General features: G+C 42.3%; 1 protein-coding gene across 1 annotated transcript in view; it reads right to left on the reverse strand.

The window, feature by feature from the left end:
• DDAH1 (dimethylarginine dimethylaminohydrolase 1) overlaps positions 1-20,638 on the reverse strand; it is a 59,691-nt gene that overhangs the window by 4,946 nt on the left and 34,107 nt on the right. Inside the window, exons 2-5 of the mRNA XM_017805643.1 lie at positions 14,506-14,605; positions 13,261-13,334; positions 12,581-12,700; positions 111-254 (exon numbers count right to left, since the gene is read on the reverse strand). Of these exons, the coding sequence (XP_017661132.1) occupies positions 111-254; positions 12,581-12,700; positions 13,261-13,334; positions 14,506-14,605 (438 nt within the window). The remainder of the gene's footprint in view (positions 1-110; positions 255-12,580; positions 12,701-13,260; positions 13,335-14,505; positions 14,606-20,638) is intronic.

Raw genomic sequence — 20,638 nt, forward strand, 5'->3', positions numbered from 1 at the left:
TGATGGGATACAACAGCCCATTTTGAAAAGCATCTGATTTCAGTTCCCACCGACCTCCTGGTGGGGCAGGGATGCTGGAGGTTCTCAGGCATCCTCAGCACGGCTCTCACCTTTGCACTCTCCGGGTACTCCTCCGGGGCTCGGTGCAGCAGGACGTGGCCCTTGCTGGGAATGTTTAAGTACATGCAGTTGGCTGCGGCATCATCAGGCACTGTCAGCTTGTCATAGCGGTGGTCACTCATCTGTTGCATGGTCTGCCAGGAGACACAACATGCAGCTATTTAGAACAAACACATCAGCAGCCCTGAACAAATAGGAGGACAAAACATTCAAAAAATATCTGATTGTGATTGCCAAGTCAGCCAAGGGCCATTTTGCTATGCAGCAAGTAAGGACATCTCTTTTCATCTCTGCCCTTCAAGGAAGAATCTACTAACCCTAACTGAAATGCGCAGTAGAAAACCTTTGTGATATAATTCCTGCAAGCAGCAGGATTAAGCAGGGCACTCAGTAAGCATCCTCTGCCAAGCCTTTTCCTCAAGGAATGTGCATTGAGTATGCAAAACTCCTACTCACATTGACTGAGACTATAGGTGCTCAGCACCTTCAAAACCAACCATCATTCAGTATTTATATAATGAGCGTGAACTAAACCAAACAGGACAGGAACAGTTCCCAGCTTGGATATCAGCCCAGTCTTAATTCTTTTCAAGGATCTCCTTTCTGCTTTCCAAGCAGTTACTCTTTCACTAAGCACCTGTGCTGAGGAGCAAGCAGGCACGTCTGTGCTAATCCTCATTCCCAAGGGGACAACACAATAACCTCCTCTGAACAACAGAGCTGGTGGGTTTCTGAGGTTGGGTTTATAAATATAGGGCTCATACAGAAATGTAGATTCTGGCTGGAATTTCAGAGACAGAGACTCAGCACACAACAAGCATGCGATTCCATGTTTTGGATCAGATCCTTTTTAATAAGGATGGGAAAAGCCTGAAGACAAGATGCCTGACTCCCCATTGTATTGTTCCAGCTTTACATCAGCTTCACCCTAACAAGGACCAAGAATAACACAGAATTGAACACAGCACAAAGTCCAAAACTTTGGTCCTACTGAAAGTCTAAGAAAATGCAAGTGTTTCAGTTTCTCTCCCAGCCCACTTCTGTTCCCACATATATTGCAAAGGTGCAAACAGAAAGAAAAGGCTTTTTTAGCTTAAAAATACTCACGCTAATATTATCTTTAGAAAAACCTGGTCTTTTGTTAACAAATTTTTTTCAGCTAAATTCCTTCTCACAGAAATCCCGGGGATTTGCATCACGTAGCAGAAAGCAGACTTTAATTTTAGTTAAGCTTATCATTAAATTATTTCCAAGGTCATTCATCTGTACTACTTCTCATTCATTAAAAAAAATACTACATATAGCTGAGATATAACGGGTTCTACAACTTACTGGGAACCAACAAAATCCTTCATAGGTCTGGATACATTTTTTATGTTGTAGCCTGAGTCATCCACATCCCGCGGAGAACATGAAACTCATAATGAAGAATGCCATGCATTCTTGAGGAAGTGTTATCAGATTGTCATTTCTTGTTCCTTCTCAAGTTATGAAACTCTCCCAAGTTCCCAAGGACACATCAACCTCCATAAAAGGTTAATGTGTTTTTCTGGGCAAAAGTCCTTGCACCTTTACTTCACCAGATGCATTTTTGTATTGGTACGCGCTTATCACAGTTGATTTTCATAATTTTGTTTCTGTTACGTTGCCAAGATGTGTTTTATTCTGCTTTCCTTGATGTTGCAGACATCTAGCAGCCGGTGACGTGCCTGCACCCAGAGTGGCTCTTCTACCTAGTAACCAGAGCCAGGTTTGTCCTCTACCTGCAGCTTCTCTTTTCCTCACTACAGAATATTTTTAAGTCTTGATCAAGGAAAAAATTATTCAATCTGCACTAAAATACATGTAACAGTAGAAGAAAAGCCACAAAGTCTGGAATTCACTAAGCTCCCAAACCGAAACAGTAGCACTTCCTTCACTCCTTGTTGGAAACAGAATCCTGATATTGTAGGTTTTCTGTAGAAACAGCTCATTCATCAAAAATATATTATGAATCACTGTGAAATTATATGAAATTATGAAAGAATTCTTAAGCAGAAGGGTAAAGACATCTCTCATTCATTCATTTCTGCAAAATGCTGAAGTGAGAACAGCAGCAGCAAGCAGAAATGAAGGACAAGTGGCATGGCTCTAGCTGTGCCTCAGGGACCAGCTTTGGGAAGCCTGGGAGATGATGGCGAGGATATGTTAAGAGGATTGTTTTCAATATTAAAAAGCACACAAGCAGGGGCTAAATTAATTCAGAAACAAATGAGAAAAAAATGAGTGGGAAAGTGAGATGAAGCAGCATGGGAGTTTGAGTACACAGCTGTGACAGTGGGACTGGGATCTCAGCTGGCTGAAACAACACTGCAAAAAAGCTTTTATTACTAACTGGAGGTTTGACAATACAAGATTATTCTCTTCCTCAGCTCCAAAGACAAGAAGGGAATCATATTTGCAAGCTTTCATCACTATGATAACTATGGCTGCATGTTGAAGTGAAATTCTAAAAACCACTTACTTGAGAGAGTGCCCAGGCAATACCACCCAAGCCTGCCCCACAGGGAGGCTCTGGATGCAGCAGAAATGCACCAATATGACACAATCCGGGTACTTTACAGACCCATGGGGTTTTCCGTATTTCTATTATGTAAAGTCATTAAGTACACATGCCTGGCCAGATAGACTCCAGAGCAGAGAAAAAGAGATAAAAGCAAGGTCCTTTGATTGTATTTTCTATCAGATACCCCCCAAAATATGTGGTTTTTTTTGAAAATTACAAGTTTACAGAGACTATAGTGCTCACATAATGCATTTGTGGAGGGCTGGCTTTCTGCCCACAAACGTTGTACAACCAGCTACATTAAGAGCCAGGCATTTCCCACATGCCTTGTTTTTCTGGGAATTTTCTTCAGCCTAAAGAGGGTCATTTTCATTGCACATTCTCTCAGCCCTTAGTCATGCTTTCCTTATGTTGAAGTCATTCACATAGCCTAAAATGCCTTTTCTATAGCTTTTTTTTACAGTGTGTCCTCAGACAACTGAGGTAATGGATAAGCTAAATAATCCTAACTATGAAACAGCATTATGCATGAAGGAAAAATGTGTATGCATTTAGGGCCTATTTTCACTGACAGAGCTAAGATGACTGCATGCACTTTTAAAACAGGCCAAGCCCAGCTATAAATTTTCACCCTCAGTGAGGAAGGCCCCAGCCTAAGCCCTGCTGCCTACTCACTCCGGGACCTACTCACATCCAGATTGCTGTGGGATGGAGAGCGACCAAACTCACCACACCTGCAATGCACTTTTGTACCTCCAACACCCCACAAGTAAAACCAAACATACACTGAATGTTCCTCTTGCTAACAGGGCATCGAGCACCGCACTTAAAAATGCCTGTGTGATGTTGACAGAAAAGCAGATGCCCAGATTTGCAGGATTTAATTTGTGTATTGATTAGCCCATGTTCTCCTGGCCCCCAACATTTAAAAGAAAAATCAAATCCAAGCTCAAGTCAAATACATGTAACCCTACACCCACAGGATCATTCTCTCATCAGCTTTCAGCTATCCTTTCTTAAATCCTTCAAGTCACAGTATTCTTAAAAGAAAACTAGTCACTTCAAACTATTTAAGGTATTTTTTCTATCCCATTTCTTTTCCTTCTTTCCAGGCATATTAAAGTTTGGCCTGTTTTACAATGATGCTTAAGTAGCATTTGGCCTGGAATCTAAGAGCTTGAAAGTTCTGAGAAAAGATTAAGTTACATCAAGATTTTGCCTACAGTGATAAAAATGAAGTATTTTTGTGGTACAGGGCAACTAAAACTGATGAGGTTGGATAAGAGATTGGAAGGACAATATGTATCTCTTCTGCTTGGAGGAAAGGCTGCTTGTCTGGGAATAACATTGGGCCTGTGCCCTTACACACTGAAGGTGAAAGATGAGGACAGGCACCTGGCAGTCCATTGCCATCTGGAGGGAGGGCTGAGAAATGTAAATCAGTGCTCGCTACCTGAAAAATACTGCTGATAACCAAATCTGCTTTTCTAAAACTCTTTCAGAACCTGGAAGAGCTTCTTTTTTACTGCTGCATGATGGGGGGTCTCCAGGTTCATATTAGAGGTGATGATACCCACTTTTGGATCCCAAGACAGGGACTGGAGGTGACCAAGATTTAGTACATGGTTCCTGGAAACCTCACCTCATCAGCTGTTATACAGACTGATACCAGTTCAGCACTGTCCCAGACCCAGGAGTCTGCTCAGTTTGCTTTTGAATGTGTAGCAAAGTAGCTTCAGAGTTCAGACAGGTACTGTGCAAGGAAGCACTTCTTTTCCCTTCTTTTTTTTGAAATTGCTCCTTACCTTTAGAGCTCCCTTGGTTCTTGCAGTGGAGGAGACAGTGAACAATTGATCCCCAATCACCTTTTCCACATCATTCCTGACTTTTTAGGTATCTATGATCCCATTATAGTTGTCTTTTTTTCAGGTTATAGTCAAAGCTTGCTTAGTTTGTCTCCTTAGCTGTCCAGGCATCTGTCAGTTGTTATTGCACTTTTCTGAATCTTTCCAGTTTTACTTTACGTTTTTTGGAATGAAGTGATTATGTATGCAAAGTGCACACAACAGCCAACATGCAGATGCACCACAGCTTTAATCAGTGGCATAATGATGTTCTCCATTTTGCTTTCAGCTGAGTTGGAAATTTCAACAAGCCCAGGATCACATTTCTGTGGTACGGATCAGTCAGAGCACATTATTTCATATGTGATGATCAGAATAACATTCAGAATTGTCATTCTCCCTGACCCTGCTGAAAATCACTTTACACTTACCTACACTGAAGTTCATTCAGTGTTTTATTGCCCTGTCTCTATCTATTAAGTTCCTTCCTCATTTCTTCATATTTGGAGAAACAACTGGCACTGGAGAGAGAAAGCAGCAGCCTTTGTGTTCAATGCAAGCAAGTCCAGGACAGAGTGGGGCTGGTGAGTTATGCCACAGTTATGCCTGGGTACAGGGACTCAGCAGCTTCTCAGAGTTTCCTTGAAACGCAGCAGTACCAACAGTGACCATGAATATTTGGCCTGGCTGACCACAGGGGACAGAAGAGCAGAGCTGGAAAAGCCAGCAAACTTGCTTGAATGTCGAGATTTATCAGGAGTGTCATCCCTGACATGCACACAGGCAGGAGAGAAAACAGCATGGCAGATTCAGCAGGAAGGGGACAAGACAGCCACTTTGAGCAGCATAAATCAAAGGAGAATGATCTAAGTGTTCTTGTCAGGTACCTAAAAGTCTGATAGAGATATAGGATAGGACAGCATAGACCTGTAGATGAAAAGTGCATTCAAGATCTATTTGAAACCAGCAGTGCCCCAGTCTCCATGGTCAGTACATCAAATTTCTTAGCCCAGACACAGCCAGAACATTACTTTAATTTCCATCTACCACCCACACTGTTAGCAGCTGGGCTTTGGGCTTTTCCCTCCCTGCTGCACCCTCTCAGTCATGTTTTCCAGAAGGCAGAGTAAGCAGCCTCTCCCACCCTGCTCCTTGGCTTTTCCTGGCGCAAGACACCTTTTGCATCACCACGGATGTGATGGGTACCATGTAGTGTTCTTGTGCACGCCTGCACTGCTCTGCCCCCCTGAACCACCTTGTGTCACAGCCGTGCTGTCACCTGCCTGCCAGCTCTGCCCAAGGACCACTGCAAAGGGAAACCATGATCTGAGAAGGGGAAAAGGAAGTGGATTACGTGTGCTGTTGCTTTCAGTCAAGAAGGTGAGAGGACGAACATCCTGTCTTTTGGAACAGGAACCCAGGGAGAGAATAGTCAAAGAAAAAAAAGCAAAGGAATAGAAATATGAGTCCCCATTTACGCAAGTCAAATGACATCTCAGTCAGCCTCTGACCCAGCTCCTGTGGCTGACAGCCTTACTGTTGAAGATAAATATGTATGGAAAGGGACACTCTCCTCCCCCTTTAAAAAACAAACAAAACTGACTAATACAACAATCTCTACTCTATAAATACGTATTTTTGAGTTTTTATCTTTCAAAATATTAGATTCTTCTGCACATATGCAAAGTGAACAACACTGACACTCAGATAAGTGCAGTGTCTATTATGACATCTACAATTAATGAAAAGAAAAATATAACTTGCTGCTTTAAAGTTGCCATTTTAAAGTAGGAGGTCATCTGGCACTCAGTGAACACCTATGTCTTCTGAGACAGTATCTACCCCTAATTCATAAAGTAATAAAGAATCAGAAGGAGCTGAAGGAAAGTGCACAGAATTTTATAGACTGACTAATTTTCCTATCTATAAGGCTGAGAGAAGCAAAGTCTCATTTTTTTTAATATTTAGCTTTAAGGGGAAAGTTTGTCAATGGGTCTCTGTATTTCACTGACCTTTCTTTGTTACTGCATTACAGAAAAGTCAGCATTCATCTGCACTTTCTGCTAATTCCCTACCTGATGTCATCTTCTTTGGGTTATTAATATTAGTAATCATTTCCACAGCAACCCATTGTGATAGCATAAATAAAGGATTATGACTTCATGTGGGGAATAAGCAGAGGCACAAATGATGAGTTCTTAAGGAAGAAGAGATAATGTTTTCATGCAAACTTGTGCATTACTAGAAAAGACAGATGCTATACAGACAATAGGAGAGCAAATTTAGCTGAGCCTTTTCATACTGCATGGCAGTAGAGGCTGCTTTCTAAGAATACCAGAGAGATGAAGTTTTCCCTTAGGTGCCTGTTCTGGAGGTACTTCTGTGGCAGAGCTGGGAATCCCTCTGCTTTATGCAGGCACTATAACCCTCCTCTCATGCAGGGAAACACTACTTAGCTCTTTAAAGCTGGCACATTGCAGAGACTTCAGTTACACAAGATGGAGTAAGAACAAAAGGCATTTAATCAAAGGAATGGGAGCAACTGCCAATGCTAGAACAACTCCTTGCACCCAAGTCTTTAAAAGCTCTGCTCTGATCATAGCTCTGGATACAGACCAAGGGCCTAGTTGCCCAGAAGAGAATTCTTTCTATTTTATCCTTAAGATGTGGTTTCGATAAGCCTCCCTTGACCCCTGTCAAAACAGCTGCATTTGCTATAGTGTCCTTTAGGAAATAATTAAGGGAATGAATGAATGAGCAGCTCCACGGCCAACAGAAGATACTGAATGAGAGAGTCAAGAACAAGGCAGGACAATCATGTCCAACCTTTTACTGAAAGTGGGAGGAAAAAAATAAAGGTATTTGCTAGAGTCATGGCATTGCACTGCTGTACATATTCCAATATACTCCTGACAATAAAGAAATCCCATTGAATCATTATTCAGTGCTTTCCAGAGACTAGACTCTGGGATTCCAAGGACGAGCTCAGAAGTGCAAATGTCACCAACACTCTGGGTCCTGCTGGGACAGGTCTGTGAGGGTACATGATGGGTTACAAGCTCAGCTGTATTACCTGCTCTGCCTTGCACTCTGCCTGGCAATGCCACTCAGTCCTGACATCTGCCACATCGGCCACACTGCCTCTGTAATTAGCATCCACTCCTCTCAAATGACCACCTGAAATCCCAGATGTTTCACATGCCACTCCATTATTCCAGATCTCAGAGGGAATATGCCAGACACAGCTGACTGCCTGATTAAGCTGAGGCCATATGGTGGGACGAGTGCCCTCCATGTTGCAGCCTTCATCCCTAGCCACCATGCTGGGTTTCCTATCTTCATTCCAGGTCCTCTGCTCCCTTCCAAGATCCATCAATAATCACCAGGCACCCTCCATTACTCCAGGTCAGTGGGTTCACACCAAGGCTTTCTCTGCCAGTCCCATGGAGAGACCCTGGGGCTAATCCTTCGGAGAATGAGCAATATCAGGGCTTACACAAAGGACAAACTCATTTCTCAACGGGTGAGAAAAGAACTTCATTAGCAGGCATTTGATACAAATACAATCCATACTGCTTGCTAGGGAATAGTTGAGTTTGTCAAAGCTGGGAATAAATAACACCCTTGGATCCTTTGGGATTGCTACCAAAGGGTGACAGAGGATGGTTTGACCAAAGACCGTGTCCCCAGTCACCTGCTGCTGTCCAAGTCTTCACTCATTACAAAGTGGAAGGAAATTGTGCTCTGTACCAACCGATACAAGCAGCCAGAAATGTGGCTTTTCTGGATTTAGCATAGAGCAAGAGCATACAGAAAGGAGTGTGCAACAGATGCTGTGTCATGGTTCCCATCACCACATTGCCTAGCTTTTGCCTTTGCTGCTGGGACCTGAACCGGATTATGTCCTGGGCCAGTCCTGGCTCTTCTGCTGTCCCAGCCAGATACCAAGGCTGTGCCCCTTGTTGTGGAAAAAGTGGTGCAGAGTGTTCACCTGCAGCACTGCCCCACCACCTCCCTACACCGGGACCAGCACTGTCACAGCCCAAATCTGTCCTCATTCATGCTCACAGCAAAGGTCAGCAATTCCAACAGTGCAGGATCAGAGCCCAAAGGGGACATATTTGGAGGAAATCCTGGCCTCACTGAGGGAACAGAAAAGTAATCCCAGGCTTTATCATCTCAACAGCCGTGGCCAATGTTCAACTGTGGAATTACATTTATGGAATTATAAACAGGTTTAACTACAAGAAGGAATTAAATGCATGCTGAAAACAGCAGAGGGAAGTTAAAATTTCAGATGTGATAGTGACTACAGGCCCCAGTACTTTCTGCACTTAATTTTTCTTTTTTTTCACCCAGTTTCCTCAAGTGCCACTTTTCAGCTATAGCTCAAATAAACATTCTATATTTGCCAGAGTCTGAAGAGGATTTCATGGCTAAAATGTCACTTCTGATTTATTGTCTACTTCTAGCATGTGGTCTATAATCCTAAACTCTGTGCACTCATTTCCTAGCTCACTTGCAGTGCTTTACATTACATACACTGCACTAAACTCTACATCAATTGCACTCTGCCATATGTGAGCACCAGATGCAATTTCTTTTTCAGTCTTTAACGTATTGCAAGGATACACAAGTTGTACTAGTAAGAACAATCGAGAAAAATTTCTCTTTTAAACAAGATTGTTTAAAAGAGGAATAGGAAGATAAATCCTATTTTAAATATACAGTGTTAGCATAGCCTGACATAGCAGTTCACCTGTTGGCTAACAAGACACGTGAAAACAAGTACGAGATGCGGTTAAAGACAACTTAATCATCTGGCTTGTATGATTGCATTTCCAGACATGAAAAATGGCAACGTGAAGGAGGGGTTTAAAATAACAAGCTATCACAATAAAGGAGTGGCATGCTGGGCTGTGCCAGGCAACAGACTCAGCAGAAGCTCAGGGGACTGTACTGCCACACAGACTGCATTGGGTAACGAGAGGAACAGCTGAAAGCACTGCTACAGCTCAGTTGATCTGGTAAAATCCAGCACCTTTTAATTCTGAGTGTCAGTGCCTCAAAGATCCTCTTGCAGCTGCATTTCCACAAGACTGCAAGAAGCTGATTGCCAACTGAAATTTTTTTTTTCTTTGGAGGCAAGTGAACAAATACAAATATTTTGTCAAAAAGCAAGAACTCAAATGTTAAGGGAAGCTGGTAATAAGCAGCATTGCAAATGCTATCACTTCCAAGACAGGCAATTTACACATTTGTTTGCCAATAATTTCTCTGAAGAGATTTAGATTCCTGGAGGAACAGCTAGATATTCCCCAGGATTAGAGTAGACTTGGCTCCAACACACTGAAACACACTCAGGGTAACTTCATAAGTTGCTGACTGCGACATGCTTGCCTGATGTAACCTGTTGGCTCTCCAGGAGCATGAGAAGGGCACATGCTATGGGACAAAACCGCTGCCCTAGGCCAGAGTCTTCAACTTCAGGTGGCAGGGTGTGAGCAAACATAACCCTCACACATGTGTCAATGAACTGCTAAATGTCCAATGCAAAAAAACACACTGAAAACAGATGTAGTTATTTTTAAAAAGATATCCACCAACAATCAAAGACTGCTAGATTACCTTGTTAATTACCATCTTCTTCTAAAAATATATCTGCTTTTTGCTGTGTCTTGATTAATGCTGGTATTTACTTGATGGTTAGTTACCAGCAACATTTAATCAGCTTATCCAAAAAATATTTTTGGTTACAATAGCTAAATTGAGGCACTGCAACATGATTAGCCGAGCTGTGCAAAGGGCTTTAATCAAACTGATGAGTTCTCAGATTAGTCCTGGCTCAAGTTCAAATTGTAGCTCTGAGCAACCAGTATTGCACTTGAATTTTACTCGTGTTTATAAACACACTGTACAAGTGTAGAGCTATCTGGATATATGCAAACTTCATCAGGCTGCTGCTCACAATGCATTTTGAGTTTGAGCCTAAACATTTGGGATAGTGTATATCTCACAGGGAAAGATGCAGGGCACTTTCCATCCCAGATTAAATCAATCTCACAGCATCAGGAACATCAGACCTCCATAACCAAAACCAATTGTTATAAGTTTCTCAGGGAAGGAGATGTAGGTGATAAGCTGGGAATATGCTCTCAGGGCTTCCTGTAGTGATTTCTAATGAGAAACTTTGACAGCTTGTTCAAAGGAACTGAATGAGCAAACTAAAGCAACTCCAAACTACGTGGGAAGTCAAGGGACCATCCTCTTGTTTAGGAGCTCCCCTGAACTCAGATATAGCAATCAGGCCGCTATCCTACCTCCTTAATTGCTGCCAGGCTGCAAGGCTAAACCAGCAAAGACTAGACTTTCTTGGCCCCCACAATTCAACCCATGTCCAGCAAGGGACACTCTGAGAATGTTCATTTTATCTTAGCTGGGAAGTGAGACATTTTAAAACTTGAACCGTCACAAGATAAAAGAGAAAAAAAGCCCCAACAAATCTCTGCTACGCTCTGATAGTAAAAATGATGCTGCTGGGAAATGAAAAGTCCTAGGATTATGCCCATGAGGAAAACGTTTAAGACCTGAAAAGCAAACATCCAGTGAAATATCTCAGCATGGCAGTAAGGACAAGAAAACTCTCAGGCCTCCATCTTGCAAATATTTAAAGATGTTTTAAAGTAATAAATATCACTGGCTTCCTAAACACAAGGAAGTGTACAAGACATGCAGTGTAGGTTCCTAAGCTCTTTGGGGACCAGGGATGTTGATTTTGGAGTTACACACTATTTCTGTTGTAAATGTTCTGCCTGGCACAGATTTGGAGCAGTGCCTTGGGTACTGACAGCAATGCTGTTCTTAAAAATAATTCATGCTTTAGAACCAGGGCAAGAGACACAAGTTGGGTTGCAGAAATTACATTTAATCTGAGCAGATTTCAAAGAGCTTTCTCACTAATACAGCAGAGCTATCTCTACCACTCTTCATTTCTTATTAGGAACACACAGCTGGCTTCCTCTATGCATTAGTGATCATGTTGCATCAAGGAGACTTCTGCAAAACCAAAGAGCAAAGCCTGCACTTAGGCTCTTATTTATTGGCAAAAGAATCGGTATAATCGAAAACTGAAAATTTAGGACTTGCTGTCATTACTGAAAAGTAAATTCTAGTTTAATCTTTCCAGCAAGTCCTGATAAAAAAAAGTCTCACTTGCCCTTTGCTGTTTTGGTAGCCCAGCCAAAGTTTCTGCTGCAAAGTGTCAGTGCCTGCAGCTGTTGCACCCTGCAGCAGCAGAGATGCTGACCTCTCCACGAGCTGTTTCCTACAAGCATAATGAAATTCATGATCTCAGGTGTCTCTGTGCCCACATCTCTGATGAAGTTTAATTTGCTAGATTTGCTCTAAACACACACAGCAGGCAGGAGCCCAGTGCACTGAGCCCAGTGCAAACTACAGCAGCAATAAACATTTCCCATTGAGGATGGTGGCAGTAGCACAGCCTTGACCTGCTACACAATGGACTACTGGTTTCCAAATCTGCCAGCAAAGAGAGAGACTCAGATATATGAGGCCTCTTGGCCTGAGGGTTCAAACCCACACCTCCCACTTTATAGGAGAATGTTCAGACACAAACTATGGGCAGGCTGGGGTGAGACTTCTCTCCCTTCTTCCTGTTGAAGCTGTGCTGTTATGAGACCCTCATGGGACCAGAGAGAAAATGTGTGAGCAGGAAGGAACTTTACTTTGCACCCAGGTGATGATGGAAGGAGGGACAGGGAATCCTGGAATCTGGGCCCTGCAGCTGGAATTACTTACTGATTTATCCAGAAAGTCTATGCTGCATAAACAGGTCATCTTTGCAAAAGGGATCAGACCCCTCTCCCTCCTTCTTCATGACTAAACTTTTACTTCCCCTCTGGCAATTTTAAAAGCCAAGTTTCCTCACGTACTGGTTTCCTCTTTCATTGATCTATATCCATTTTAAAATTCCAGTATTCTAAAACAGATATTAAAACAAAACAAAACAAAAGGAGATCTGCTGTTTAGAAAATTTTCTTATGTGCTTTACCTTCAGGGCTTTCTGTGCAGCTTCACTTGATCCAATAGCAATCAAGTTTGGTCCAGCCATGCTGCAAAAGCCCTTCAGATGCAAAGAATCATGAACAGGGACTGTGGAGACAGCATAATCCTGTATGGAAGCAAGGAATGGCTGTTATAAATATTTTTAAAGTGTCCTAATTCCATAATTATATTGAGATATTCCATAATTAATTTTACAGTCTGTAAATTGTCAGTCTCAGGGCACAGTGTCCACTGTTTAAGTATGACACACTCCTCTGGACCAGCTTGTGTTGTCTGGAGCACTGGAGTAAAACCCAGAACATATTTCAAGTATTACTATTGTTGAGACTATAAAGAAATACATTAAAATGCTTAATTAAACAGTATGTACATAAAACCTCTCCAGGGACTGTCAATTAGAACACATTGATGATACATGAGAACATGAATAATGTGAGCATTTATATGCTCTCAAAAAATACCAGCCTCCCACTATCCAATTTATTTTTATGCAGCAATCTCACATCTCAGATCCAACTTCAGCATTTATCACTTTACAGGATGTTCAAACCTTTTTAGTCCCACATAAAGTACATGAGTATGACAAACACCTTGGCCAGTATAATTTTTAAACTAGTTCAGTGAATGACAGCTTTTATGTCCTGTGGCATGAATGAGTCTACGAACCTTAAATGTGTCAGCCAGAATTTCTGCACCACGTTGATTTGTCCGCCTGGAAAGCCCCACGAAAAATTCTCTGCCTTGAATGAAAAAATTAAGAGCAAAACAATTACAGCTTTTCTTTTTTTTAAGCCATGAAAAAAAAATCACATTAGCTTCTTCATCAGAGCATAAACATTTTTAAAGCAGACCAGCTTTAGAGACATTGTGAAGCAATCTTTACCAGATTTTCATTTTCTATATTTCTTTTCTCAAGTTGAGTAGTAAAACTGAAAATTCAGCATAAAAAAATGCAACCTGCAATTGTGAGGTGATAATCTAAAGCAATTAATCTTCATGCAGAAGACACATTTCACCAGAAGCATAAATAGCTTCCTCTTCTAAAGCTCTGCAATGGCCATTGGGTCAGGAAAGAGAACAGCTGGGTTGGATTAGTTCAGCACTGATTGACCCTTTCCTTCTCCCTCTGAGATTTCCTCTGGTCTGAAGGCAGCTCTGCAGTCACCATAATCCTTCAGCTCCAGCTCCAGAGAAAATCAGTGCTGGATCTGCATTGCCTTAGAAAGGCCTCAGAAAGGCCTCCCTTCCTCATCTGCTTCTTTTGAGAGCCTTTTTTCCCCTTGGTGAACTAAGGCAAGCAGACAATCTACTGTGATGTTGATCAAAACAAACAGGCTCATTCAGCACAGGCGGGGAGCAGCCCCGTGTGCAGCCGATGTGAGAAAATGTCTAATGGGTTTAATGACATAAAAAACACAGTCAGTATCTTCATCTTTGAAGTCAACCATGCATATAAGTTGTCTAGCACATGACATCTGACAGACAACTCCACCGCTTTCTCCATAAACAAAAAATGCATTTTTTTGCATTTGATTCATTGAACTAGTGACAATTGTCTGCATCAAGCTTTTACAGGTCCTGAAAATGAATCTGGTGAATGTAGCTGCTTGTAGTAAGAAATATGAAACAACTGCAGACAGTTGACTACTGAAAGCATTTTTCTTATTGGCACTTTACAAGCTAAAATAAAATCTGTATGAAAGCACTGCTCTTTGTACTATGTACACTGCTATTCCATTTATTCAGGCATTAGGCAGGACATTGAGGGTTGCACTGAGAACTCACCTTTGTGACATTTAGTAAACAACTGATTTAACAAACTACAGGAATGATGTTTTATTATGCTGATGTCAGATAACAGGCAGTCTTTAAGGCAGTCAGAAATAAACAGCAAATTCACTTTCACTATACCTGTAAATAAGACATCTCCACCATCCAAGGTTGCATTTTCATCCACCATCTCGACTATATTCAGGTTGAGACTTTCTAGTACTCTCTTCATGGCTTCAACCTGTTTAAAAGAAAGTTACTTAGAACATATTGTACCACTGAAAAATTTAAAAAAAACCCCGCCAGAAATACATATAATTAATAAGTATTAAAGCCCTTTAATGAACCTTTAGCAAGATGGATGGCAGAGTCCTTTGTGTCCCTGCCCATCACAGTTTACCACCTCTCTCCAGAGGCCTTTGTCTGCAGGGGATGGGGTGTCAAGTGGCAGAGGTCAGGCTCTTGCCTTTGCACAGGAGCCATGCAGCATTCAGAGGAGACAGACGAGAGGTCCAAAACACGTTAAGTCCAGTCTGTCTGCACAGTAATATCCTCTTGCAAATCCTGTCCCTTGGATTTGAGCCAGAAAAAGCACCAGCAGAGGAGTGAGGTTTACTCCTTCCACACTGCTCAGGCGCAAGAAGTGGCAGCTCTACCACAAACCCCTCTTCAGTCAGCAGAAAAAAAAATAATCCCCTAATCAATAAAACATTCATCTTCTTTATAGCTTTGCAATTCTGCTAAACACTAGTTCTCTTTGCATTTTTGAGCTACCTTGCTTCATAATTACAAGATGTTTCATGCCTATCTTGTGGGGCTGACTGCTGGAAAACTGCACACATGGCTGGAAGTCCAAGCCCATTTCCTGCTGAAAGGAGCTTGTATTAGAAGTGGAGAATGCAGCTTCAGTAGGTTTCTTCTTTCCCTGGGAGAGCTGCTGAGGATGCCTAGAGCAGAAATCTGTTTCTATAGAGGCTCATGTGATCAGCCATCCAGAACAGGGGCTAACACTTGCTATGTTCAAACAACATCACCGTGACGCCTTGTAAGCCAAAAGAAGCATCTACACACAGCCACCCTCTCACCAAGAGCTCACAACTACAGCTTGCAGAATGTCAATAAAAACATGAGCTCGTCCACAGAAACCTTTGAATTTGATCCCACACAGCAGCATCTTCATGTGCAGTGAAACTTTCTCACCACGGTTAACCAGAGGTGCCCAGGAAGCGCTAACAAACATGGGAGACACAGTGAAGACCTATTAGACAGCTCTGATTTTCACGTCCCACAGGTCATTTATCTACTTAATGTGATAAATTAAGCATTCCTGGAAGAAACGAAGGAAACTAAAGCAGGTAACACCATACTAGTCTTCCAGCACCATATACCAACAAATGCAACTCTAGCAGCCCTACCTTGGGCTCTGCCAAACTATACCTGCCACAGCACAGAAAGGACACATGATGGTGACTAGTCCTTCACGCTCACTGCAGCAGCCGCAGAGCAATAGCAGCAACAGTTTGCCTGTCATACCTTCCTAAGAGCAGTGCTGGATTTTGGGAGTAAGGGAGGGGGCAGATGTGATCCACCCACGCCACCTTTTCCCACTCATTTTTCACATTTCAGCAATGTGGCATTTGTGAGCAATCCCAATAATGCTGAAGCCCAAGCCCAAAAGGCAAGAGCAGGTCCCCATGGGCTGTCAGGACAGGTGATGTGGGTCTACACTGAGGGCAGCATCTTATCCAAGACTGATCTGCTCTCCGGAGGTTCTTCTTTCTCTGTAGCATCTTCTCATTCTCTAGTCATTTAGAGAAAAAACCCTGGACAACAAGCACACAGTCACAATAGGTGCCTCAGTTTAAAGCTGTGCAGGACAAAGGCAGATCTTTGTGCCACCTGGAGAACCCTGATGGGCTATGCTGCAAAACAGAACTGTACCTGCGGGCTTGCTGAGACAGGAGACTCATCCTCCCCACACAAAATCCTATCTAAGGCTTTGGCATGCAGACTGCAGAGAGCCTGCAGCATGCCCTTTACAATTAACACTTCTTTTTGCTTCTCTGTCACTCGATGCTAAAATGACTTCAGACAGAAACCTGGCACTCAAAAGTCTCCAGGCTTAGTAGAAAGTCTTCATCGTTCTTAGTCTTGTTGCTTTATCTCCAGTGTTCTTTAAAATTAGATCTATAATGAGGATTGGACTCGTGATATTTTAAAAATAAATGGGGAACAGCTGAGTTAATATTGGAAAATTGCCTTTCTACAAACATGGCAACATTTTGTAACATCCATATGCTGATAGCAGAATGATTTCTTTTGTCTGTGAAGCCCAGTGGGTTTCACTGTGCAGGTGGCTACATGCTTAAGAGTCATAAGACCCCAAAAAAGAAAACAATTGCTTAATATGAAGTAATAGAGTTGCAGCATAATAAAAGAAGGGTTCTATTCTAAGAACACACAGACTCACTCTTTCGTGCTGACATGAGGCAGATGAGCAAACTCACAGTTGGTACACTAGTCACAGGATTTGGAATAAATAAATATATCCACCAGATGGGGTTATTTAAGGCAGAAGGCCTAATGGCAGGAAAAAACAGGTTTGAGCCTGTTGCGTGGTCACCTATCTCCAGTTAATCTACGACCTCCAGCAGCTTCCAAAACCAAAACACCAAGGAGAGAAAGTCCTTTCAGGATATATGCTGCTGATCAGGTATTCCCAGCAGAAGCTGCCTGGGCTTGCGGAGCAAATCAAGCCAGTGGCTGCCCCGGTGAGCACTCGCTCCTCATGCCACTCCCGTCCTCCTCCCCTACCATGTCTCAACAAATATGAAGCATCAGCAGAGCTGTGGATGTTATTGTGGCAGAGGACCACCCTATCCACTTTCTGTGGGGAGAGACAAAAGCAAAAGCTTCTCTGGAACACAGAACAACATCTGAGAGAGTAAGGACATGTAAAACCTGGGCAGCCTGCAGACAAGACATGAAGGTGCTTTATGTGTTGCAAGGCTGCCTGAAGACCAAATGGGACCAGGGCGCAACAATTCTAATGAGAGTTGGGACCAGGGACGTGCAACAATTGCTGTGATGAGAGCAAACAAACACCGGTCACCACCATGGGTTTGAGCTTCTCCTGGCAGGTGGAAACCTAGTTTTTACCTGAGTACTGCAAAGTACGCACAGCCCTGCGAAGAGACTCCAACACAGTCAGTCAAAGCAAAGCTCCCCAGGGAGAGGCAGGCAGGGAGGCAGCAGCACTTCACATCCCTGGCCCAGAATGGCCACCTAATAGCACTTGCACTAGAGGACCAATTAAGTAAAGTGCCTAGCTAATGAGGATAGTGCAATGTAAAAGCTGACTTCGGATTTGCGATTTGAGTCATATGGATGTTTTAATCACCAGCTGCTGATTACCATTTAACCACCAGGCTACGTGAGAGATGCCTTTAATTGTTTCTTTATTTAATTCATAGGGTACAGCTGTAGCACAGACATTAAGGAAAATTATCAGAAATAAAAGTTGTCCACAATCACAGAAAACTAGTTTAATTTGCTTCATGGTGTCCAAGGCTTTGAAGATATTTGTAAGATCCTCAGGATGTTTTCCCCCCAAAATTGGGTTCATTTTAGCTTATGAAACCAAATTTAAATAAATAAAATGACTGCCATATAAATAGCTGGATGATTTTTCCATGATGGATTCAAGCCTATGGTCCACTGTTTTGCAGGGACTTGAAGCAACGAGTAGAAATTCCTAGAGTTCTAATGGGAAAGTGCTGTTCACATGCCTGGTGACACATGCTAGGAATATCTTTCAATATCTCTTGCTTGTGTAAAATAGAAGACTCAAGTTACTGTTTGTTTTCTATAGGCAACACCAGAAACTTCATTCAATAGAAGCAGAAATGAAAAAAGAATAACAAGTTGATATGGAGAAGATAGGAAGGAAAACTTAACATTATTAAAAGGCAACTGGAAAAAAACCCCCACATATTTGTAAAAAAAAGAACTCTAGAAAAACAAATCTAGGACTGAATAGCTCATCTGCTTTTGCTGAGTCTCCTGTATGGAATACAGCACAGTCGCATTACCCCCACCACGTCATCTCTAAAGACATCCTGCAGCAGCCCTGAGCAGGGTCGCCAACACAGCATGTCCACGGTATGTGTTTGACACACTTCCACCTTGGAAACAGCATAGTGCAGCATTTAGAGTTTGGGTTAGTATGAATGGTAAAGTCCACGCAAGTAGCTTGAGTCTGTATCTCATCACTGCAAAAGGGAATCCAGAGCTTTGCTCCATTCTTAAGACTTCCTACATCAAGACGGATTGTGCTACTTTCTAACAGAGCTCCTAACCCTGAGAGGAAATGAGATACAATCTCTAGCTAAGGACAGACAAGTGATTGTTATCCTCAAGTAAGATGTTAAAAATAGGGATGCAGGAGAGGAGGTTGATTTTAGAAAGACCTCTCTTCTCCTCACATTTTGCCCTCCCCAGACAATCAATAGCCATTTTTCTGAAGTGTGGTGTCTTAACACATACTGGCAAGATTTTCATTCATTATGAATGAAAGATTAATTCACAGAGCTAGCTTTGATATATGAACAAATAACCACCTCTTGGTTTTTTCTCAGGAAAGAAATGAAAAACGGTGGATCAACAAAGTTCTCTGTGAAGCTGCAGTTACCCAGGAGACACCAGTAAAATACACAAAATATTTGGACATGACCTGATTACAAGCATATTCACTATGAAGAAGACTTACTGCTTCCTTTTTTCATAAGCAGCCAAGAGGAAAAGTCACCTTCCCTCACTTCATCTCCTTTATTCGAAAACTAAAATCCTAGGTAGTCAGAATTATTACACACAAGGAAAACAATCATCTGTATCCTTTCAGATTTCTGTATCTTATTATCTCAGGTTAGCTTCAGGTTTGTAACACGATATTGGGTTTTATTGTACATGTATCCATTAGTACATGGGTTGAGTGTTAAATCTTGTATGCTTTGTGCAGTGATATTTTTCTAATAAGCACATTCCTGGTGTGAGATGGGATGTGTCTAATCCATAGCAAAGCTGATTGAGAGACAATGGGCTCCAGCCAGCTCAGCTCTGTTTCAAGGAAGGAGGACAATAACTGCGTTTGACATTTATAAGAATCTAATTTCCTCGTGCTTTAAAAATGGAGCTCATTACCCTCCAGACCGGTGCCTTCCACCAATTACTGTTACTGATGTGCGCAGATTTTTACTGCTCTATATTAGTATTTGATGCACTCTAAACATAGGCTGCTTCCTAAATTATTTACTGGTCTCCTGTGCACTAACCATATTATGGGATTTATGTTATTGACAGTAAGAAGGAAATTGTCTCTTCAAAAGACAGTGGAAATAGGGAAATGATTTTGCAAGCCACCATCTCACACCTGCCAAGAGCAGGGCAGCTTTTCCTCTGGGGTGACAGGGTGGTGGGGCCATGGGTGAGGCGCCACTGAGGCTCCCAAAATGCCCCATGGGCAGGGGCACAGCTGGGGCTCAGCAGAAGTTGTGGATGGCATCAAATCAGGCATCTTCTAATGACTGCAATGACCCACCTGCCTTCGTCTCTGAGCTCCTGGTGAAAGAGGGAAGATGCCTGTAGACTTGTCTTAAATGAAAGGATGCAGAGAGAGTCAGAGAGCAGATGACCATCCAATGACCCAGAGATGAAAAGAGGTTTCTAAACCAGCAGAGCTCAGCTTTATGTGCTAACAGCTCAGTTCTCCAGAGACCACCCGCAGCTCTAACAAAAAGGGCTCTCAGTCCAAGACACACTACTGCACTGTCTCCTGAAAGTTTACATTCACCACCCATTTCTCCAGTTTGTTAAAGCACAAATATTGCATTTGAGTCTTACTTCATTGTGTTTTAAAGTCACTCATAGCCATGCAAAGCAAATGCCAGACTTAATATATGCAAAAGTTAGACTATGATATCTCAAAGGTGATTATTTCTGGAGCCATTAGCTCTGAGTTCACAAAGTGCCACTGTCAATATATAACACATTTTTCAGCAAGGTTCTGAGTAAAGGCTATAAATAGAGATGGACAGATCTGGGGCCAGGAAAGGGTAGACTTCAGTTTTGCAAAACCAGATACCAGTGTTGGTCACGATCCAGGTTCTTGCCTGCCTGAATCTGCTGTGTTTGGAGGTGAGAGGTCTGTCTCCTTTTAACAGTGAGCATTGCCCTTCTGGACTTGCAGAGGCTTCAAAGAAAATAAAGCAGTGCTGTA

The sequence above is a fragment of the Lepidothrix coronata genome, unplaced genomic scaffold (assembly GCF_001604755.1).
Source record: "Lepidothrix coronata isolate B3197 unplaced genomic scaffold, Lepidothrix_coronata-1.0 Scaffold12, whole genome shotgun sequence".
NCBI classification, from domain to species: Eukaryota; Metazoa; Chordata; class Aves; order Passeriformes; family Pipridae; genus Lepidothrix; species Lepidothrix coronata.